This window comes from Phascolarctos cinereus, unplaced genomic scaffold, assembly GCF_003287225.1.
Source record: "Phascolarctos cinereus isolate Bilbo 61053 unplaced genomic scaffold, phaCin_HiC Scaffold_5;HRSCAF=322, whole genome shotgun sequence".
NCBI lineage: Eukaryota > Metazoa > Chordata > Mammalia > Diprotodontia > Phascolarctidae > Phascolarctos > Phascolarctos cinereus.
In genome coordinates, this window is record NW_027555958.1 from 447,308,035 (window position 1) to 447,331,190 (window position 23,156).

The 23,156-nt window shown below is 51.3% G+C and overlaps 1 protein-coding gene across 3 annotated transcripts; it reads left to right on the forward strand.

The window, feature by feature from the left end:
• Positions 1 to 23,060, forward strand: NASP (nuclear autoantigenic sperm protein). 3 transcript variants are annotated; one of them, XM_020987592.2, is made up of 15 exons: positions 1 to 174; positions 12,220 to 12,270; positions 13,730 to 13,840; positions 14,697 to 14,777; positions 15,992 to 16,098; positions 16,822 to 17,751; positions 20,446 to 20,528; positions 20,690 to 20,766; positions 20,844 to 20,917; positions 21,185 to 21,373; positions 21,469 to 21,635; positions 21,944 to 21,997; positions 22,086 to 22,169; positions 22,493 to 22,645; positions 22,877 to 23,060. In XM_020987592.2, exons 1-15 carry the CDS (start codon positions 128 to 130, stop codon positions 22,931 to 22,933), a joined length of 2,265 nt encoding a protein of 754 aa, XP_020843251.1. In that variant the 5' UTR covers positions 1 to 127; the 3' UTR covers positions 22,934 to 23,060. The 3 variants fall into 3 exon arrangements, with proteins under 3 accessions (XP_020843251.1, XP_020843253.1, XP_020843252.1); XM_020987593.2 differs by lacking the exon at positions 1 to 174 and adding an exon at positions 672 to 765; XM_020987594.2 differs by lacking the exon at positions 16,822 to 17,751 and having other exon boundaries at positions 4 to 174.
• The last annotated feature ends 96 nt before the right edge of the window (positions 23,061 to 23,156 follow it).

Genomic DNA, 23,156 nt, shown 5'->3' on the forward strand with positions numbered 1-23,156 from the left:
GACGCGGGCTCTCCAATCTGCCATTTTCTGCTTCGGGAGCCGTGGAACGTCCGGCCCCTGTCTCCCCTTCCCTCCTTTCCTCCCCTCCCCGTCTCTGTCCTCTGCGCCCGCCCGCCTCTGAGAGACCATGGCCACCGAGCCCACGGCGATCGCTGAGCTCGCCCCAGCCGACAAGTGAGTGGGCCAGGGGCGGGAGCGGGGCGGGGTCTGCGCCGGGGTCCGAGCCAGGGGCCAAGGTGGGGGGCGAAGGCGGCCTTCCTTCCCCTCCTTTTCCCTCTCAGGCTTTTCTCTTGGTCGCCCGCCATCTTGCCGGCGCCGCGGCGGTTTCTCCATCTTACCCGCCCGGGTCCCGGGGAGGCCGGTGAGGGGAGGGGGTGCGGGGCACGTGCACGTGCACGCGCATTGCCTCAGTCCCTTGGCCGTTCCGTTCCTAGGGTTTTGGCGCCAAAAGAAAGGTCCCCTCACGAGGAGCGAAGCTGCCCCGGAGGGGGCGGGGCTCCCCAGCGCCTGCGCGGGCGCGTGCTGCCGAGGGGGCGGGGTTTCCTCGCGTCTTAGAGCGCCTGCGCGGGCGCGTGCCGTCGAGGGGGCGGGGCCACCGGGAAGCGGGAAAACTCCCATTGTCTGTGGCGGCCCGAGGGGGCGGCGGGGGGGGTGGTGGTGAGTGCGCCGTGCGCGTGCGCGATCGGGGGCGGAGATGGCGCCGTAGTGCCCAGGTTTCGGGCCCCTTTTCCAAAGATCTGTTGGATCCGACCCGGACAGAACTGCGTGGGTGACCTTCCACTCCCAGCTTTATCTTGTAGTATAGATTTGGGGGGGGGGAGAAGAGAGGCGTCCCCTGGGACCGGGGCTTTGGGCCTCAGGGTCCTCATCTGCGAGATTGGTGTACTAGGGAGCCCCACAGGCCCTGGGGGCACCAGGCGTTGGTCTGGTGGGCTTTGCTGAAGTGCATTTCTGCCTCCTGGTCCCGGCTGCGTGCGGATGGATACGGAGGCCTTGGATCCTCCCTCCGACTCCTGGTCCCGGGGCAAGAGGTCCGAGCGGCCCTCGTCTGATCCTGGGCTGTAGAAGTTAACGGGAGTCTCCTGCGGGGCCCCAGGGAAGCCTTCCCTCCATGCTCCGGGCTGGGCTGAGGTCTCTGCTGCGGCTGCTCTGCTCCTGGAAAAGGGCCCCCGGGCCATGCACCTTGAGGATTGAGGCCCGAGGGAGGGGAGGGGCGCGGTGGGGCCGGCTGAGCCTGGAAGATGAGGCTTGTTTTAGAAAACATTATTTACCGGGCACTCGGGGGGGGGGGGGGGAGGGGCCGGACTAGCCTTTTGTTAAGTAAATGCTTCCTTTGACCCAGGCCCAGGTGCTTAGCTCTGCCCTAGGGATACCAGAAGGCGGTAGGTACTCTTGTGGTCTCTGCCCTCTAGGGGCTTATGGTCTGACTGGAAGTGAGAACTGGGTGTGTGTGGGCGGGAGGTTTGGTGGGGCCACCAGTTAAAAAGAAGAGGTTATATTTGTACGTGGAGGGGAGGGTTGGGTGACATTGTATTAGTGAATATACAGTGGTGAGGAAATTTTGAAAGAGGGGAAGGTGAGGAGCAGGTTAAGATCAAAAGAGGGAACAGGAGAAGTGGTTTTGTCATTGGAGTAGACTACAGACCATCTGAAAGAATGAGAGGCCTGGCAGAGGATGCTGGGAGCCTTCAGCTCTCTGGAGATATGTCTCTTGACCAAAGTAGAGCATAGAGATCCTTTAAAACATCTTTCAAAATATGGAGGCGCCAACAAGGGAAAATGACTTTCTGGATCTGAGGCTGCTAGGGTGGAAAAGATGGAACTGGAGAGTCTATGATAGAGAGGAAAGCTGGGAGCCAAGGTTTTTGGAGAGTAGATTTCAGAAGAAAGGTAATCTCTGAGTAAAATGCCCCAGGGGAAGGAAGTCATTCCAGGAGATCCAACCATAGGAGATGCTGAGGAGTAAAATTCTCCCCAGACAGAATCAGTTCCAATGAGGAGGAAAAGTGAGATTGTCTGAAGAGAGGATACAGATGTAGAGAAGAGGGAACCAAATGAATAGAGTGTATCACAGCCCTCTAAAAATAGAAATACTCAAGTTCAGAAAGAACTGAGGTTGGCAAAGGAAGCCAAGAGCACAAAGGCCTTTTTTGGTCATGTTGGAAGGAAAAAGAGGCTCAAAGAAGGAATGGGACCTTTGTTTGGGGTACATGGGCTGATAATAACTGACAAGTGAGACCACCAAGCTGCTCAGGTCTTGTTTTCTTCATCTTTTGTTGGCAAAGACAAAGTGGAAATGATGGAACCAAAATGACCGAGGGACATTGATAGCCATGATAAGCAAGGATCTAGTCCAGGGGTGGGGAACCTGCACCCCCAAGGCCACATGTGGCCCTCTGGGTCCTCAGGTGTGGCCCTTTGAATCCAAACTTCATAGAACCAATTCCTTTAATAAAAGAATTTATCCTGTAAAACTTGGACTCAAGTCAAAAGGCTTCACCCACAAGGACCTAGAAGGCCACATGTGGCCTCAAGGCCAGAGGTTCCCCACCCCTGAGCCAGTCCTTACTGAGATGGAGGAAATTCAAGTCCCTAGAGCAAGGAGGTCCTGAAATCCTTGGCTTCTGTGGGAGTGCTGAGCCCCTGTTAGTGATATGGGAGGAATCGTGTAAAATGGGAGGGGGCAGATGGGAAGGGAGCAGTCTGTGAACTCCAGGCCAGTGAACATGGCTTGGATTCCTGGGGAAAGTCTAGAACACTAGATTGATGAAGAAGATGGCCAGTGAACACTAAGAAAGAGAATCCCCCAATCTGGCTCCATCCAAGCACAGATTTTGCCATACTGATTTCATTTCCTTTTTGAACAATCTTACTAAACTAGTAGAGGGAAATTCTGTTGTAGGTAGAGTTCACATAGATTTAACAAAAGTTTTTTATAAAGCCTCTTTTTTGGTGATGAACTGCACAGGTGGGAATAGGGTGATAATTTAATCCATTGGATTCAGAATTAGTTGGATGGATGGATGGACTCCAGGGCTTGGGTGCTTGATCCTGGGCTCTTTAACATTTTTATCAGTGCCTTGGATAAAAGTATACTTGGTAGGTACAAAAAATTTGTAGGTGATACAGAGCAGGGAAGGAGTACTAAAACAGAAGAGATAGGTTGCCAAAGAATCTTGACAGGCCAGAGAGAGCATTGGGCCTAATCTAATTAGATGATCTTCATTAGAAGTGAATGTAAAGCCTTACACTTGGTGTGAGAAATGAGCACAAATATAGATGCATGGATAGCTGGAATGGAATGGAAGCTGGGGCTGTATTAGGAGGGGCATCCCTTTCTGGAAGAGAGAGGTCCTTGGTGGACTTTACCTGGAGTCTGGTGTTCAGATCCGAGTACCACGATTTAATATCACTGATAACCTGGAGAATATACTGAGGAAAGGAGCCAGGATGACCTAGGGCCTCTTGAGTCCAGATTTTAAGCCTGGGAGGGATGGTGGTGGTGTCCTGGACAGATGCTGGGAAGTTAGGAGGGGGTAAGGCTTTAGGGGACAGATAAAGAGTTATGCTTTCTGTATGTTGAATTTAAAATGTCTATAATGGACATATATCTAGTTGGAGATGTAAGACTAGAGGTCAGGAGAGAGGTTAGCACTGAATAAATCTGAGAATTAACTGCATGGAGATAGTTGAATCCATAGAAGTTGATGAGATCACCAAGCAAGGTGATAGTATAGAGGGTGAAGAGCAGAGGGCCCAGGAGATAGCCTTGGGAGATGTCCACGGTCAGTGAAGGTCTCAGGAAGGACACTGAACATGAGCTGATTAGTTGGAACCAGGAGAGAGCAGTGTCATTAAAACCTAAAGAGGAGATTATTTGGGAGGAATAGGTGATTGACATTATCAGAAGTTGCATGCTGAAAGATCAAGGATGAGGACTGAGAAAAGGCCATTGGATTTGGTGATCAGAGATCATTGTTAATTTTGAGGAGAGTTGGTTCAGGTGAATGGTGAGGTCCTGAGCCATACTCAAAAGTTAAGAAGAAATTGAGAGGTGAGGAAGTGGAGGCACAGCTTATAGATGGTTTTCTACAGGAATTTAGCCACAAAAGGGATAAGGATGAAAGCAGGCTGGCACGGAAGGAGCAGGTTTTTTAAGGTGTGTTTGAAGGCAGCAGGGAAGTAGCCAGTAGAAAGGGAGGGACTGAAGATTTGAGACAGTCAGGATGATGGAGGGGCCAGCGTGCTGGAGAAGATGGGGTGGAAATGAATCACTTGTACATAGAGGCAAGGAGTAGGGCTATTTTCATATGAGAGGGGCAAAGGAAGAGAAGGTGGAGGGAGTTCTTGGTGAATGGTTTCAATGAGGCAAATTTTCAGGGGAGAGCCAGGGAAAGAGAAGCCCCGGAAGCTTGGTGCAAAGCCGCTGTGGTGAGTGGGACCATGAGTCCACAAGGGGGGTGTAAAAGCATTGCCTTGCCTGCTCAGGACCCAGTTGAGATGATGTAAGAAATTGATGATAGATCCAGCCAGCAGGTTTTCTCTAGCTTCGTTTAGCTGTATGTGAATAGAAGTGAAGGCACCTGGTGGAAGGAATAATCTAAGATGGTGGCATACAGGGCAAGACAAGGTCTGTGCTAGGACTGGGGGTCAAGGGACTGGAAAGAAGAGACCAATGCAAAGTTGAACTGATTTCATCCCTGGAACGATGGGAGAACAAGGAGGAGATGGCCTAGCAGAGGGATTGGAGGTTGGGGGAGGACCAGGGGAGGTGAGGTAGAGGTAAAAGCTAGCTGTGTTTGGAACTGTGGAGGCTGAGATGTAAAAGGGCAGTTAGTGTGGGACTGCTGCTTGAGGTGTGTAGATCTGGGGGGATCTTCTGTGGAGGAGGAAGGGAAACCAGCATCTCATAAGTGCCTGTAATGTGCCAGGCACTGTGCTAAGCACTTCATACATATTATCTTACTTGATTCTCACAACAACCTGGGATGTAGGTGCTGTTATCCCCATTTTCCAGGTAAGGAAAATGAGGAAGAGACAAGTTAAATAACTTGCCCAGGGTCTGATTTGAACTCAGGTTTTCCTGATTCCAGACTGTGCCACCTACATGCCAAGTATAGAGATGATTTGAATCTCTGGGAGCTGATGAAAATCACCAAGAGGGCTGAGGACCAGTCTGACAGGCAGGAAAAAAACCCGGTGGGGAGCCGTGTCAAGAAAAACCAGAGAGGAGTGAGAAGGCCCTCAAGGAGTGGGGCGCCCTGTGAGGGGGTGAACAGGGGCCACTTTCTTATTAGATTGAGCATGGCCTAAGAGGCAACAGTAGGGGATGGCATGAAGAGGTGAGGACAGGGGCAGCTCGGTGGCTCTGTGGCTAGAGCGCTGGCCTAGGAATCAGGACCTGAGTCCAAGTCCAGCCTCAGACACTTGACACAAAAAAAAGTGAAAACGCAGAAGTGCCGTATGGCAAAGGGTGAGGAGAGGTGCTCATCTGGGGTGGGGGGCCTGCAAGGAGGATTGAAGAGGAGAATAAGAAGGGTCATGTCTGTGTAATCATGGGGAGTTACCCCAGGGAATCCTCTGAGTTAGATGTCCGTAGTGGCATGTCCCTCCACGCAGAGAGAGCACAGATGGCTGCCAGAGTCAGGAGCTGCTGGGCTGCCCTTGAAAGAAAGAGCTGCTTGCTCCCCTTCGTCCCTTGTGTTCTAGTAAGTACTTGGGAGTCAACTCAGATTTGTTTTATCATCTTTGGGAACCATTTACACTTGTCAAACCTAGAAACAGGTTTTTTAAAGTGCAAGCCTTGAGGAGATCCCTGTGCTTTGCTGCTGGGGCTGTGAGAAACTCAGCAAGTCATTGGTTCTTTGTGTATGGGGGACAGGAATAGGATGAATAATAGAATACAGATGTGTATATAAACAGGGGACTCTGTCCGATTTATTATGCAGGTAAGGAAGCTGAATCTCCTGAAAGATGAAGATGGGATATAGGGCCATACTTGGTGTTGCTTTGTGATTGGGCAGGTGTGGCAGGATTGGGAGGGAGAGGTGAAAGGGCACAAGACCTTGTCAGAGGAAGATCTGAGGAGAGGTTAGTGGGATGCAAGCTCAGTATGACTGTCCTCACCCTTTTACAGCAGCCGAGAAGCTGAACTCAGATGCAGCTATGCAGCTGGCCATAGGGCATGAGACTGGAGGGCTGATAATCCTGTGTCCTGGCCAGGCCATGATGGGAGGGTTGTACAGTCTAGGAGCCATTTATTTAGAAGGGTCATCAATCAGCTGAACAGGTCCAGCAGAAGGCACTCAGGGCACTCAAGGCCTGCTTGAGCCGTGATGGTGTACCATTGGAGGGAAACTGAAAGTAGTGACCTTTCCCAGGCACGGGTTCTGGGGACGATCACCTGTTGGTTTCATCAGAAGTTCTCTCCTTCAGGTTTGCTTGGATTAAATGGTCACTGACATACCTGTGTGTTTTGTACTGTAGGATGCTGAAGGGAGAGATTTGGAGTAGGATGGAGAAGAAGAGGTAATTAAGTGATTGGATGGAAGGATGAGGCCAGACCTCCCCACAGATGCCAAGGCTTTTCAAAGGTGTGAGATTGTGGGCAAGAATGAGGCCAGCAGAAAGAGTCAAGTCAGAAGGAGGGCAAAGGTTTGAGCAGCTGGTAGCTTATGAAAGTGACAATTCCTTATATGCCATTCATCTACACCATAGGTGTTACCTGGGGAGGAGAAGCCTCCTGAAGTGATTTCTAAGGAAGTGTAGACGTAAGGGTTGGTAGGACAGACACTGAAGAGGGCAAACCAAGTGAGGGGATTATCACAGAGTGGTGTGGGACTGGAGGAGGCGCCAGCCGGATGAGGCCCAGAATGCCATCATCACCTTTGTTGATAGTGGTTGGAGGGGAGCAGTGAGACCAGAAGGCTAGAGCCTGTCAGTGTCTTGTTACTGGTCAGTGTCTCAAATGCCTCAGACTCCTCCAAGCAAGAGAAGAACCCCCTGTGATCCTTGGTCTTTGGTGCATAATCCAGTGCCTGAGCAAGGGACCTCCAGGAGGGATCAGGGCCTTCCTTCCTGCCACTTCAAAAAAAATTTTATTAATGTTCTTTGTTTTGACATCATCTTTGTTTCTCCATGTGCCCCTCCCTCATCCAGAGAGTGCGTAAGAGACGGAAGGTTCCCACCTGAAATCTTCTTAGATGTAACCTAGTGGCACGCTCATGGCTCATTGGCCTCATTTGCTACCATATGAATTTAGCCATTTCCTGTTGGCTACTACCCAGAATGTCAATGTGAATATTTTGGTATATGTGGGACATTGATTTTTTCTTTAAAGTCTTGAGTTAAAAGGTATTCATGTTTTAGTCACTTGCTTAGCATAATTCTAAATTGCTTTCCAGATTGGTCGGACCAATTCATAGCCACACCAACAACATATTAGTGCATCTGTCTTTAACTTGCTAGGTATGAGGTCCATTAGGAGCGCTTGAAAAGTTTTTTTTCCTTTGGAGCACAAAGGCCAGAAGACTAGGAAGGGCTACATGGTTCTAATTTTATGCACTTGAACCTAAGGGGTGGGAAAATCTAGACTGTCTGGATGTACTTAGCTATAACCTAGGATGAAGTGAGTTGGAGACTTGCTCCCATTTTTATTTTTAAAGCAAAGCAGAACAAACTGATTTATAAGACTAAAAGGACAGTTACAGTCTGTCATAGAAGGAACTCTGAGCTGTGTTTATTCTATTTAAATCCTGCCTTAGGAACTTAATGTGGTTGTTGAGGTATTGTGGTTGTGCCTGACTTTTCATGACCCCATTTGGGGTTTTCTTGGCAAAGATACTGGAGTGGTTTGCTGTTTCCTTCTCCTCCTCATTTTACAGATGAGGAAACTGAGGCAAATGGGGTGAAGTGACTTGCCCAGGGTCACACAGCGGTAAGTGTCAAATGTCTTCTCTGAGACTGGATTTGAACTCAGGTCCTCCTGACTCCAGGGCCTGTGCTCTATCCATTGCGCCACCTAGCTGCCCCTCTACTAGATTTTCTTTCATGAACCTTAATATTGTGCTTCTTGGGGGAGTTAGTATTTTGAAGAAAAAAACCTATTGACAAAACAGGAATGAAGTTAGATTGCAGTGTGATGGTAACCTTGAAAATTAGATAACTTTGTGAAATTTGACCTCCAGCCAGGCCCAGCTGTCCTGAAGAATGCCTCAGGAAAAAGCAAAAACTGTATGAGATTAAACAAAAATTGAGTACAGCCAAAGAGAAACCCCAGTGAATGAGTCCAGAGCAGGAGCCTGCGAATATTCTGGTCGGGGTGTACCTGGGGGATTGGAAGCCAGTACAACCTTTTGTGTGGCTGCACCAAGAGATAAGGCCAATGCTGTGGACCTGGAATAAGTAAGGCATGAGATCATAAGTATCTCCTGGTAGGCAAATACACAGAGCCGGAGAGTAGGTAGAAGGTGCAACCCTAGTTTGGGGCAGCTAAGTGGTCAGTAGGTAGAGTGCCAGGCCTGGAGTCAGGAAGACTAATCCTCCTGAGTTCAAATCTGTCCTCAGATGACCTCGGGCAAGTCACTTCACCGTTTGCCTCAGTTTCTGCATCTGTAAAATGAGCTCGAGAAGGAAATGGCAAACCTCTCCAGTATCTCTGCCAAGAAAACCCCAAATTGGGATCATGAAGAGTTGGACACACCTGAAAACGATTGAATTAAGGCCTGAGCCAGGGCTCTTAAGCTCTTCCATTAATGTCTGTGGAAGGGATGGAAGGATGCCACCAGCCTCCCCATCCTAGAACTGCAGCCCTGGAAGGCGCTTTCCCCCCTTGTATGGTGTAGTCTTCTCATGGGCCTGCAAGAGTGAGAGATGAGAAGGGCCTGGGCCTAGCCACCCCATCCAAAAGTGTGTTAAGAGTCCAAGAACTGACCTGGGAGATATGAGTAAGGAGAAGATTCTGCTATAAGGAAGAAGAAATAACTGTGAGTTAAGAGAATCCCAAGAGGAAAAACCCAGAAAAGGGAAAAGTAACTGCAGTTGTTGCAAGTAGAACTCCAGAAGTGGTTGGAAGAACTGAAATATGAGAGAACCAGGTCAGAGAATCTCCTTACCTGAGTATTAAGTGGGCACAGTGAAGAAAATCAGAACTAAGTGATACTGGGAAACAGGACACCATTGGTTTCTGTGGTAGATAAAGAATTGGGAATGCCAAGACAAGGCCAAGGAGCTTACATTCTAACAGGAGATGAGATGGGCCCATGTTGATGTACATGTGACCCACGAGGCTTGATCAGAAGGATCAGAGACATTGGGGCAGAGGGTAATAATGCCCAGATTCTTCTTCACTTGGGGCACCCAGGAGGAGGAGTGTGCCCTGGACAGAAACAGGGAAGTGAGGAGGGCTGGATTTGGGGGAAGGAGAAAGAAGCAAAAGGAGCTCTGTCTGGAGTGTGTGGAATTTGCTATGCTCATGGGACATGTAGTAGGAGGATAAATGACTCATCTGCAGCTGGATTGAAGCTCCTGGGAGAAAGAAGTCATCCATCAGTCCTTTACAGCACTCCCAATGAAGAAAGGACAAGCTGCTTCCAGCCCGTCACGGCACACATGCAGAGCTTCCCATGTAAACATCAATGCCTCAGAAATCAGGGCTTGATTTTGTTTTGTCTGGTCCTAAGAAAGGGATGGAGAAAAGTGTGGCTGATAATATTTACTTGCACCTCCCTGGCTGCCAGGGACCTCAGTGCTTATGGCATGTAGTCCATAGATGAGAAGAATCTCCACTGAAACCTACTGGGCAGGTAGCGGGCTAGACCTCAGAGAAGGGTTCTGGGTGGCTTTCTGAGGCCAAGCAGAGCAAGGCTAAGCCTTCCTCTACAGGCTAGGCCTTCTGATGCTGGAAGAAGTGGCCCCCAGGTCTCCAGGCTAAACAGGACCATTTCCTTGGACTGATCCTTGTGTGACATGAATGCATGGCCTGCTTGCCATCCTCTAGAGACACTTCAGCTTATCAGTGTCTTTACTGAAATTTGGTACCCAGAACAGAACCTGGTTCTTTTTTTTTTTTTCTTTTCTTTTTTTTTTTCTTTTAGGCAATTGGGGTTAAGTGACTTGTCCAGGGTCACACAGCTAGTAAGTGTCAAGTGTTTGGTCTGAGGCCAGATTTGAACTCAGGTCCTCCTGACTTCAGGGTCAGTGCTCTATCCACTTCGCCACCTTGCTGCCCCGAGAACTTGGTTCTTGAGCCCAGACAAGGCTAGAACACAGGGGGATTGTTACCACCTTGTTCCTGGATGCTGTTAATGCAGTCCAAGATCCCATTAGCTTTTGGCTGATTTGCTGAGCCATTAAACTGCCCAGGTCTTTTGGAACAGTTCATGCCTTTTGCATTTTATAATTGTGAAGTTGCTTTTTTCATGCCCTATTGAATTTCATTTTAGTGGTTGGAGCCCCATGCTAGCCTGTCTAGATTCTTTTGGATTACATCCCTCCCAACTTTGTCATCTACCAGTTTGATAAACAGCTCACAGATTCAAGGGATGCTCCACTGGAAGTCTTAAGTCTGACCTCCAACCAGGTCAGAATTCATTTGATTGTCTTATTGTCCAGTCCAAGTCTGAGTCTCAGTCTTCTCCACAAGAAAGTCTGTCAGCAGGTCAGCTACAGCCGTGGCCTTCCCCTCATCTTGTAGTACAGAGATCCGGCCCAACCAGGGATTGAGGGGGGTGTAGCTGACCGCTCACCTTTCAAGATGTTTGGCAGACATCTCTTTGGTATCTGTTCTGGAAGAGATTTGGCAATGCCACATACAGACGGTGGAGAATTCCCTTAAAATTAGTTGACGAATAAGCCTATTTTAAGGGCCCTCATCTTATTGAATATGATGCCATGATTAGCAGGTATACATTGCGCTGCCTGCTTGTAGTCAGACCTATTGCCAAGGAGGAGAGGAGCATAAGATTTTTTTCTGGGACCATACGTATTCACCTTTCTTGTAGCCAAGGCAGTTGCTCTTTCAAAACTTGATGGCCCAACTTTAATAGTTATCGCTGTGCCAAATCCTTATGCTATTCTAGACCTTTGATGTTACTGGAAAGCTGTAAGGGAGGCTAGGTGTTTGTGTAAATCCCATTCTGAGCTATAAAATGCCTGGCATTGTAAACCGTAAACTGCATCTGTCTGGGTGAAGTAGGTAGAGCCAACATTGGCCTCATTTTCCAAATCAGAGCTGAGCCTACACAGCTTGCATTTCCACGATCACCATTCTATGGGCACAGTCTGGTTGGTGGTGTCTTTGTGGCTGGGCAGCTGTGCCATGGGGGCAGCTGCTTGATTTCTTCTGTAAGTGGGGACACATTCCTTACAACCATGTGAGAGAGTGTGCATTCTCCCCATTCTGCTGCTGAGAAAACAGACCCTAGACAGGTTAAGTGAGTGGGTACAGGGTCCTGTCACGACCTCCCCTGGTCTGCACTTTTCTGGTGGGCCCCTCCATGGGGGGGTGGCACAGGCTCTTGACAAGTGCCGTTTTAATTTGTTCGTATGGTGCCTGGTAGTAGGATGTTTAAAAACAGAGCAAGCAGGGTGAGCAGGAGGATCCCCTCTCAGTTCCCCAGGCTCTTCTTTGCTTCACCTTCACCTCAAGCACCTGAGTGTTTGAAAAGGCATGGAGGAGTTACTCCTGTGTAGCAGGCCTGTCCAGGGCCTGCAGGTGCAAAGTGAGGAGAATTCTGCCCTCAGAGAGCTCCCATACTAATAGGCAGAACCCAGGGGAAGGTATGTGTAGTGGGGCCAGAGAATAGAGTTGATACTGTTTGCTGTAGCTCTGGCAGGGTTGATTGGATTATGGTTGGGGGAAGATGGGATCTCAGCCAGTGAAACAAGCTTGGCTTTCCACCCCTGTGCCAGCTCTCTGCTTTGGGAGACAGGGTTGTAGATTTGGAGAGGGTAGGCCCATGGGGGTCCTCCTGTAGTGCCCAGGAGGTGCTCCCTCCCCGCCCGGAACTCTTCAGTGTCAGTGTTGGAAGGGAAGCGCTTTGGATGCTCGTCCATGCAGCGCCTTGGGGGGAGCCCAAGTCCTTGCGGGGGGTGGGAAGATGTCATGGGGGCTGCCTCCTCGGCCCTCTTTTCTTCCTGTAAATTTGAAGTGGTCAGAGTGTATGCGGGAGTTAGTTAACCACTTCCCACTCTAATTATACCTGTCTTAAATCTCTCCAGGAGGGAAGAAGAGGCCCCTGCTCCGTCCACATCTGCGGACAAAACTGATAGGTAAGCAGCAGCAGCAGCTGTCTCTCTGGAATGGGAACATGAGCACTGCATGCCTAGCTTGCTTCTGTTTGGTGGGTAAGGCCTGCACACGTCATGGTGGAACCAAAGAAGATATGGGGGCTACTTGACTGAGTCCCTTTTAATGAGGGGCCTTGGGAGATCTGCCTTTGATTTTTTATTTTTTGAGTTGAGCACCCGCGTTTCAGAAGCTGATTTGAGGTTGAATCTAGGGTTTCTGTTAGCATTGGTACAAGACTCATGGATGTGGCTGGTTGAGTTTTAGGCTTTCTTGTTGGGCCTTTCACCCTGGGACTTGGGGGTGAGTTGGCGGGTCTCCAAGGGCAGATGCCAGCAGTGGTGGAGTCAGTGGTTTGTCTCACTGAGGAGAGGAGCAGGGCAGCCACCCCTCGTCTGAGCCGCTGTCAGCCTGACTTAGAGTTGAGGGTGCCCCTTCTGTTACCCTTCCGATGAGTTTTCTTAACAATCTTGAGGGATAGTGATGGTGTTGGATGAACTTGACCCCAGGAACCTAGAGGGATTTAATCCCCTTCACTTGTTTAGTAAAAGTATATATGCTGTATGCACTAACCGCTAACACTGGTGAGAGTGAAGTTCTGGAGACACTGTGGAGATGAGGGTGTAGCTGGCTTCGCCACAACCAGTCGTAGTCCCTCCCAAAGCACTTTGCTCCCCTTGCTGCCACTGGGAGGTTTGGTGAGGCCCAGGGGTCCTCAACTAGAGCGTCAGTGGTCACCCAGGTGTCAGGGTTCAAGTGGAGCACTGCCCAGCAGAGGGGTTATCTAGCTGTGGTTGGCAGCTGCTTGCTTGCTCAGTTTCTAGGCCTTGAAGTTCACCTAATGCAACTTGGTGACTTCAGTAAAGGCATTCATCCTTTCACGCGTGAACTCATGTAGCTGGGGGCAGAAGAGGCCTGAAGCCTGGCCTGAGCTTTCCTTCTTCCTGGCTGCTGCTCCCTATGTGGGGTGCATAATATGATGGTCCTCTGGCTGTCCAGGCCAGTCTGCTCCAGTGACGGCCTAAATTCTGAGGCTACGCTAGCTCTCTGCCCATTCTGCAGACTGTTGGTGCAAATGGGGCCCTGCCTCCTAAAGTGGAGGGGCTTGATGACAAGCAGGCTGCTCTAGTGACCAGAGTTGGAGGAGTTTCACAAAGCTTTTGGCTTAAAAGGTGACAGATGTGACAAGCTAGTTGACGTGAATGGGGGGTGAGAATGGGGAGGATTGAGGACTTAGGCCTGTGGAGTTTGGTGGGGGGTGTTCCTTGGGGGGACATAAGGCTGTTTTTTTTCTCCTGGGGGTTGGGGTAAGGATTGGTTTTGTATGGAATTGGTGGCCCTTGGGGTCTTGGGCTGGGAGTCTGCTGTTATAGAGTGTGGGTGTTGGTTCTGACCTGTAGTATCTGGTTTTTGTTTCTCTTCCTGTATCTGTCACCCCCCCAGCCTGGATGTGGATAGTGAATCTAAGAAGCTGCTAGGCTTGGGGCAGAAGCATCTGGTAATGGGAGACATCCCAGCAGCTGTCAATGCATTCCAGGAAGCAGCTAGTCTCTTGTAAGTATCGATATTTGCTTTTGGTAGAGAAGGGATGTGTGTCATGAATGGCAGGTTGCAGGTTAATAGGGCAGAAGGTGTCTTGAGCTCTGCCTTTGTTGTCCCCACTCCCCCTCTTCAGACCTTTGGCTTGAGTTGCTTTCCCTACCTCTAGGCCTTCTTCCCCATCCTGTCCTGTGGCCAGTCATCAGACTAGAGTGCCGAGGACATTTGGATGTGGCCTCCCCTCTTGACAGGAGTGTACTGGACTGTCCTAGGCTGTGCCCCGCCCTTTCGCGCAGGGCACAGGAACAAGTGCCCCCAGACCTGGCCCAAGCCAAGCCCCTCTTTCCCTGGCATTCAGGGGCTTTCCTGATCTCCCTGCCCCTAGGTTGTGGGGCTAGCTCTGTAGCACGAGCCCTTGCTTCTGTTCTGTGCAGCTGTCAGGGCCTCTGTCTCCTTGTCCTCTCTCCCTCCTGATCTTCACGTCCACCACCTTTCTGATATGACTCTGGGCTGCCCTGCCAGTGGCACTCACCACTTGTCCTGGCCTGTGTCTGTCCTTAGTGAAATGAGAAGTGGTGCCAGGCGCTTGCTCAGAGATGTCCATTGAAGCCAATTTAGGGGTTCAGGGGACTTTCTGAGAAGTCACGGTTGAGTCACTCAGTGTCAGATATTTGCCTTGGTGATGAAAACACTCAGCACTGACTCAGTGTATGGGCCTGAAGAGGATGAGGCAGCTGTGGCTTCATGGCCTGTCCTCTGGTCCAGACTCCAGTCCAGAAGGATGAGGTGATGGTTTTATAGGTGAGATAGCTTCTCTTATTTTTTTTATTATTATTATTTTTTTTTTTTCTGTGTGTCCTTTCCTCCCTAGGGGTAAGAAGTATGGAGAGACAGCTAATGAGTGTGGAGAAGCCTTCTTTTACTATGGGAAGTCTCTTCTGGAGTTAGCAAGGTATGTCTTCCAAGGCTCAGTGCCTGGGATGTGTAGGGGGCACCGGTGCTTTGACCCTCTTCTCCCAAGGTGGCACGTGGGGTAGGAGGAAGACCCAGTTAGCAGGATGAACAGAGGTGTTGCCCAAGTATTTGAGCAGGTGGTTGATAAAGGCCAAGCAGGAGTGCAGATGCTTTGGTTCTAGATGGGAGGAGTACACAAGCTGTAGAAATGGAGAGATGGATGTGCTTTCATAGAAGGCTGAGAACTGGGCATATTCTCCCACTGGAAGTGAAGAGTCTAGAATGGAAGAGCACCTTTCTTTAGCCCTCTGTGCAAGCTTAATGGAAGTGGGCAGCCATGAAGGTCAAAGACCCTTCATTGGGTGGTGGAATCAATGCCATAAGATGCATAGTGAGCCTATGGTTCCTTCAAGGGCTGGGGACGGGGCTGCCTTGGGCTGTCAATGGTAGAGGGTCCACCTCTGCCAAGGTGGGCTGGTGTGTTATTTGCCACCTGCCAGAGGTTGCCATGTTGCCTCCTGCAGAATTGCAGGGGGGGTTTAGATGTGTTAGGTTAGACTGAGCAATTTAGAAATCGAGTGATTTTTCATATTGTGTCATCTAACAATAACTTAATTCTGGTAAATTGCCCAGTTGTAATGTTGCTCACTCATGATAGTAGCTTGGATTTCTACCATGCTTCAGATTCTGCAAAGTACATCCTATAGGGCACGTAGCATTTATAGAGAGAAACAGTGTGGTTGGAAGGGCCCCAGGTCATAAGTACATGGTGCAGTCAGAGTTGGGGGGGGGGGGAGCCTGTCTCTAAGGCCCCTCGACGCTTTACACATGTGGTATCCGTTATATTGGCTGTCACTGTGAAAGTGGGAGGGGAGAAGGGGCCATGGTTATTTTTCACAATCTTGTCAGTAACTGTGATGCCCCGCCTCATGGGCAGGGCCTCAGTGCCTAGAGCCCACACTCCTACCTTGATAACATCCCTAGCAGCCATCCATTCACACCAGCACTTGCTTTTGCACCCCCCCTGCCCTTCCCCTGTTTTTTCCTCCCTCCCACAGTGCTCACTAATCCTTTTGCTCTCTGCACACTTTTGCATTCTGCTCTGCTGTATTCTGAGCTCAGCACAGGGCATTGCTAGTACTGACCTCAGGAGGAGTGAGAAGGAGCCCAGCTGTCGTATCTCGGTGCTTTCTCTCTTTGTTCTCCTCCTAGAATGGAGAATGGTGTGTTAGGAAATGCCCTGGATGGAGTACCAGTGGATGAAGATGGAGAGAGAGCAGAAGATCAGTCTGTGGTAGAGAGTACTGATAACGTAGAGGGTATGTAGCGCTGCATGTCCTACCTCTAGAGCCACCATGCTCGGTTTCCTGCCTTCCCTCAAGGGTCTCTGCTGCCACACATCTGGGGAATGCTCAAACATTTATGGATGGTGCCTGGGGCAGGCAAGGTCATCTGAACTGCCCCCTTGGGAGGAAGTAACTGAACTCCTCACCAGCTGAGGCTTCTGGGGGCTGCTTCTTTGGAGCAGTGCTGCAATCCAGAAGCTTGCCCTGATCCCCGTATTTGAACCAGCTGGGCCCTCACTAACTGTACCAAGATAGAGGGAAGTCTTTTCTAACGCACTTCCTTGAAGCCTGAGTGCCCTGGCAGGCGGGAGCAGGGAAGAGTTGGCTTTTGGCCAGAACGATAGTAATTAATAACCCTGATGACCCACATTTCTGTAGCATTAAACATTTACAAAACTCTTTCCATTTACTCTCTCGTTTGAGCCTGCAACAGCTTGGCATCCTGTATTGGCTCCTGTGCTTTAAGTCTGGCCGGCTCTGTCTCAGTGGCTTAGCTCGAGGGGCTCATTTGGGAAGGAGCTGCTTTGCTGGCTAGGACCGGCTTCTCTTTGTTTGGGCTTGTTTCCAGGGGCAGAGTTCCATTGTAGTTCATCAGCCAGGCTGAGGGTTAAAGGGGAATTAATTTTCATTTCCATTTATGCCTTTTGTCATTAAACTGGAAGAATTGTTTATGCTTCATGTTCCTTCACCATGTAGAGGAAGCAAGAGGCGTGTTGAAAGAACAGGCCTCTGATGCCATGAAGGACCAAGAGACAGCACAGGAAGCCCAGGTCGAGGCTGCCAGTGTGAAGGCCACGGCAGCTGCTCCTGCTGCTGCAGGGGAAGCCCAGGGAAGTCCAGCCGAGGCCGAGACTGTGGGAGCTGACGTCGAGATGAAGGAGGAGGAGGAGGCCCAGGCAGAAGTAGCCCCCGGAAGCCCTGAGAGGGCCCCGAGCACAGCCCAGGAGCCTGAGGCAGCGGCTGCTTCAGAGGAGCCTGAGGCAGGCTCAGGAGCCACAGCTGCTGCCCCCCAAGACGGAAAGCCAGCGGAAGCAGAGGAGAAGCAGGGGGAGGTAGTTGTAGGAGCAGAAGAAGGGCCCAGAGATGCTTCTGAAGAGCAGCCAGCCCCAGCTCCGGCCCTGGAAGAGCAGGGAGCTACAGCCGAGGTGGAAGGAGAGGCGGCAGACGGGGGAGAAGGGGAGGAGGCGGAGGTGGAGGCAGCCCCAGCCCCAGCAGCATCCGAGGCTGAGAAAGAAGAGGAGGAAGTGGTCCCTGCTAAAGAGGAGCCAGCAGAGGTTTCAGGTGAGGCCCAGGCAGAGGCACCAAGTGAGGACGAGCCCGAGGAGCAGCCAGCAGCCACCCACACAGAGGGTCAAGACAGTGCACCCCCTGACCCGGGGGAGGCGGTCCCTGCAGAAGACCAGGCCACTGAGGAGCTCACAGACACAAAAGAGAACTCTGCTCCTGACGCAGAGCCTTCAGCAGAGGTGGCACCTGCCCAGGAGGGGCCCCAGGGCACCCCAGAAGACTTCAAGGCAGCTGGAGATGGGCCAGAGATGGGCTCTGGGGACCAGGTGGCTCTAGGAGCACCCCCTGAAGAGAAGGATGAGCTGATGAAGGAGGAGGAGGAGGAGGAGGAGGGAGAAGGTAACAGGGAGGCCAGGCCTACTGCCGTGGGGGGATGACGTGATGGACCTGGCTCACTAACGTGGGGGAAAGTCAGCCTTCCATTCAGAATTTTCCGTCTGCCTTTGGACTAGGAGCAAGCAGGGTGGCCACAGTGGGCGCTGAAGACAGGCTCTGAGCCCACTGGAGCAGGGGATCGGGAAGCAGCAAGTCTCCCTTGGCTGGCTCAAACTAATGCTTTTACTAACTGCCATCGAGATGCCAGCTGGGCTTTCCTCGCCTGGCCAGGGACTTGTACAGTGTTAGCCCCACGGGAGGGAGGAGGGGGAGAGCAAAGCAGGGACAGGCTGTAGCCTCCAAGTAACCAGGCTGGCAGAGAATGCTGAATGGACGTCCACTTGCATGCCTTGGGTTATTTAAACGTTTACTGTTCGTAAGGTTTACTTTAACATCTGTTTTAGGAAGTAGGGTCAACACAGTAGAATCCACAGATTGGGCGCACATAAGGAGGGAGGGAGGGCTCTGTTCTGTGGAAGGAGTTAAAATTCTGAGCTATGCCCAGCTATGCTGTGATACGCAGACAGACGCTGCTGCCGCCCTGTACCAGAGGGAGGGCTCGCTCACCCCCCTCGAGCTTTGCTGCTGCTGCTGCTGCTGCTGCTGCTGCTGCTGCTCTTTCCTGTCCACCTGCTTCCCTGCTCTAGCTCACCTGCTTAAATTTGGGCCTTTGGGTAACTTGTGTTTTTAATTATTTTGTATAATCCTTACAATTGGCAAAAGAGCAAATCGAACAGTGTACATAGATCAAATTCATTCCTTGGGAATGGTCTCAGTGTGTGTCATTTGAGGATTCTACTGTCTGACGGTTCATCTAACACCGCCATTAATCGTGGGTATGTTCCCATTGTTTTCTCCTGTGAGCGATGCCTAGATCCAGTCCTCTCCGCCCAGCCCCTAGCCCTGGCCCTTGCCGCCTTCAGGCCACTGAAGCTTCTTGGGAGCCTAGCAGCCATCAGTGGTCAGGAGGGAGCTGGCCACTTAATGCTTCCTGTGGCCCAGTTTTAGAAAGGAAGGAAGGAAACAAGCATTTATTATTCCGCTACTATGCGCCACCCATGTGCAAAGTGCTTTAAAAGTATTATTTGATCCTTACAACAATGCTGCATGGTAGATGCTGTTGTTAATGCCCATTTTACAGTTGAGGAAAATGAGTCAGCGAGGTTCTGTGACTTGCCCATAGGGTTACCCAGCTAGTAAGGATCCAGGGCTAGATTTGAACTCCAGACTCGGCTGCACCAGCTGCCTGTAGGAAAGGGCTAGGACAGGCTCAGATTTCTGGGGTAGCTGAGCCTCCCTTGGATTGGAGAAGGTGGTGGTGTGTCAGCACTAGCAGTCAGAGATCTGCCTGCTCCCTTGTTCCACCTCCTTCCCTCTCCTTCAGAAGTACTAGGGGTCAGGGTGCCTTGGCCACATGTCTTTCAGAGCAGACTCCAGGTTAAGGCCCTCCTAGACCACTGTAGTCTTTCCCCTGCCCCCAGACAGTGGCTGGGAGGGCGCCTTCAGACCCACTCAGATCTAGAAAATCCAAGAAAGTCCCCGTTCCCCCAGATTTCCACCCTGTCTGGAACAGATGTTCAGCCTGATCCATATTGGCTGACTTCACCTCTAAGTAATAGAAGCTACATTTGCCAGTTAAGCGAGTGAAGAGGTGGTTCTGTTGTAGCTAGCAAGGAGTGAGAAATGCTCAAACAGTCAGTCACTGTCTGCTGTGTTTCGGGCACTGCCATGCCACTTCACAGAATCACTGGCAGGGAGCCCTGTGCTCACACCCAAACAGTCTCTGCTCTCGGACCTCCAGGAAGGAGGCCGCCCTTCCCTGCTAGAGAGTGCTCTTTTTCACGATTTATGGCCCTCAGTCTATCTGCCTATACTTGACCCTCAGAAATGTGCTTTTAGAAATCCAAGATAGAAAGACAGCCAGGCAGAATGGAGCCCCAGGGCCTGCCCCTCTCAGTCTCTCGGAGTCCTGAATTGGGGGCAGTCTGCCACCCTTCACAGACTGCTCTGGAGCCTCAGCAGAGGAGGGGAACCCACCAGGCCAGGCCTGGTTGGGTTGTAGGATAGAAGCAATGAAAACCCAGGACATGCTGAAGGGCAGTCCTCAGATTCGGTGTGAGCAAGAAAGTCATTCCCAAGTCACCCTGATGAGTGAGCTGGCATTAATTAGATGGAAGGTCTGGCCCTTGAGCATCCAGTCCAAGAGGCTGGTGGTCATCTTGGGCCTCTGCAGACACTGGCTTTACACTTCAGCTGTACCCTTCTGGTGGCTGGAGCTGACAGATGATACTTTACTATGAGGTACCTGAGCTTCAGAACAGCCCAAAGATCCATCTGAGAGAACTTCTGCTCTCTTTGCAGATGGGGGTGTGGCCAGCTTCTCTTCCCCTCATGCTCCTGACCAGGCGCTGATCCCATAGCTCCTCAGACCTAGGCGCCGGATAGGCTGTGCATCACCTGGGTTAAATCTCCTGGGTTTGTGTCCAGTCTGCCCCACTGCTCACCTTTACCATGATTAACTTTAAGCTCTGATTTAGCTGACACATTTACCAAGGTGTTTGAAGCGCCCGTGGCCTTTGGATTGGAGGTCATGGTTAACAGTTGGCTGGGTCCTGGTCTGCAGACAGCTTCTGATTCTGGAGGGATTTTTACTTGTAGAAACTGAAGGCTCTGAAGAGGAGGATAAAGAGAACGAAAGAGAAACTGAAGAGCATGGGAGCGATTCCAAGCTAGAAAACAAGGTGGGTTCTCTGCGTGTGTGTGTGTGTGGGGGTGTGTGTGTGTGTGTGTGTGTGTGTGTGTGTGTGTGTGTGTGTGTGTGTGTGTGTGTGTGCCTGACCCTTCATGGCAGGCCCCCCTGCACTTGAGCATGACTTCCTTGACTTACTCTTTGTCTCTTCAGGAGAATGAGGAGGAGGAAATTGGAAACCTGGAGCTTGCCTGGGACATGCTGGATTTGGCAAAGATCATCTTTAAGAGGTAAGGAGCAGCCCAGCTCCTCTTGGGCTCCCTCCTGTCTAAAGAGAAAGCTAATGATGCTGCTTTTCCTGTTTTAGGCAGGAAACGAAGGAAGCCCAGCTGAATGCAGCTCAAGCTCACCTGAAACTGGGGGAAGTGAGCGTGGAATCAGGTAACTAAGCAGCTACTTGGGGGCAGTCCTTGGGAACACGTCCCCCTCCTCCCCCAGCTCTGAGCAGCCAGGACATTCACCCTCAGAGGCGGCAGCCAGGGGAAGTCACTCATTTGTCCGTGACGGGGCTGGCTTGCTGCTGGGCCTGGCTTGTGGGTGTGTGGTGACTCTGAATTGTGGTTTGGCCAGGCAGTTAACAATGGGTATCCCATCAGTTTATATGTGGTCACCTTACGGCTTCCCCATTTGTTCTCTCCTATTGTACAGAAAATTACAGCCAGGCCATAGAGGAGTTCCAGGCCTGCCTTGCCCTCCAGCAGAATTACCTGGAGGCCCATGACCGGCTGCTTGCTGAGACCCATTATCAGCTGGGCTTGGCCTATTCTTACAACAGCCAGTACAGCGAGGCTGTGTCTCAGTTCACCAAGTCTGTGGACGTCATCGAGAAGAGGCTGGGTGAGTGTCCCCCTTGCCAGCGACCCTTCTCCACTGTGGGTGTGGGGAAGGTGTCAGCGCACTGAAGGGCGCGCACGTGCCCTGTACCTTTGCAGCCATGCTGAACGAAAGGATAAAGGCGGCTGAGATGCCATCCGCCGAGGACGAGAAGGAGGTTGAGGAGCTGAAGGAGCTGCTCCCTGAGATCAAAGAGAAGATTGAAGATGCCAAGGAGTCCCAGAGCAGCGGGAACGTCGCCGAGCTGGCTCTGAAGGCCACCCTGGTAGGTTCACGGCAAGCACAGCCCAAGCCTCCTTGGTCCGCTTTACGCCCAGGCCCAATCTCCTGTGGGCTTATGGCATGCGCGCCCCCTCCCTACCTCACTGACCTCTGCATTCAGGACCCAGGCCTGCTTGTGTTCCCCTGGGCCCAGGGCCTGCAGAGCAGCATGGCCACTGTGGCCAAGAGGGGCATAAGATAAGAGCAGGAAGTTCCTGTGAAGCTGGACTTGTGGGTCTGAAGCTTAGGCTGGGCCTTTGGGAAGGAGATGTTGGCAATGAGTGGGTGAGAGCAGGGCCCTCTTTTTTTCAGGTTCAGGCTGCATCTGGTTTCACATCAAGCAGTGGAAACTCCTCAGCCTCAGGGGTAGGTCTCCAGGGGCTGGCTGGGTGGTAGCGGAGGGTTACGCCAGGCCTCCTCACTCGTGCCTGACTCAGTCCTTGGCTTGTCACAGATCGCAGCCAGAAGACCCACAGATGGTGCTACTACGTCGTCTTCCAACTGTGTGACTGACATTTCCCACTTGGTCAGAAAAAAGGTCAGTTCCTGCAAGCTTGACAGTACAAGTTGGGTCCCCTGGGCAGTTCTGTTCTGTGGTGGGAGGTTCCTGGTTTTCTGTACAACACAGTGTTCTTGTGCTTCAGTGAGAGCTGTGAGCAGTCCACAGTCCTGTTCTTGGCAGGGATCCTGGGAGGCCCAGTGGTTCATACACTTGTAACCCTTAAGAAGTAGAGCCTTGCTCTGGGCCTGTCTGTCTCTCTGGTATCCACTGGAGTCCTGGCATCAGTAGAAGGGACACTTGTGTTTTCTTAAGCCACTTTGCAGCTGTGTGCACTGAGGCTTTCATACTTTTGTCTTCAGAGGAAACCTGAAGAAGAGAGTCCTCTGAAAGATGCTGAGGCCAAGAAGCCAAAGCAAGAGCCAGCTGTCAATGGTGGGGGCGGAGATGGCGATGGAGGTGGGGATGCTGCTGCTGCTGCTCAAATTGAGGCCACAGAAACCATGGAGGCAGAGGTGAGCAGGCCAGCAGCAGAGGCAGAGTCCGCTGGGACAGGACAGGAGAGGGGGGACTCCTCATTCCATCCCCACCCCCTCACTGGCCTAGGAGTAAGCAGACGGGAAGGGGTTTCTGGGGTCACCTGAGCCTCCTGTCCTGAGAGTTCACAGGGGCTGCTCCCTCACTCTGGGAAGGGATGGGGGAAATCCCCACTGGTCGCTCACACACTCCTGTCCTTGTCTCCATAGGCTGAGAACCAGACCCCAGCTGAACCTGGAGCTGCCACTGTACAAGGCACCGCGTGAACCTCCCAGAGGGAGGCGGGAGGACCCTTCTTCTCTCGAAGGACGATGCTTTTGTATATAATGTATTTTTTCACTTTTGGGGACTCTTTTTGTATAACTTCAATAAAGATTGTATGCAAAGGTTGAAGCGTGGATGGTTTTTCTTCCTAGTGACCATGTCTTCAGGCACCACCTGCTTTTTTTCTTGTGGCTAGCCCAAGGCAGCGCTGGCATCCTGATGTTT

What these genes read in the sequence shown, in the direction of transcription:
- NASP (XM_020987592.2), top strand. Translation starts at nt 128, where the DNA reads ATGGCCACCGAGCCCACGGCGATCGCTGAGCTCGCCCCAGCCGACAA. An exon ending in TCTCTTCTGGAGTTAGCAAG is followed by an intron (nt 14,778 to 15,991) that starts GTATGTCTTCCA and finishes TTCTCCTCCTAG; the next exon opens with AATGGAGAATGGTGTGTTAG. An exon ending in GAGTACTGATAACGTAGAGG is followed by an intron (nt 16,099 to 16,821) that starts GTATGTAGCGCT and finishes TTCACCATGTAG; the next exon opens with AGGAAGCAAGAGGCGTGTTG.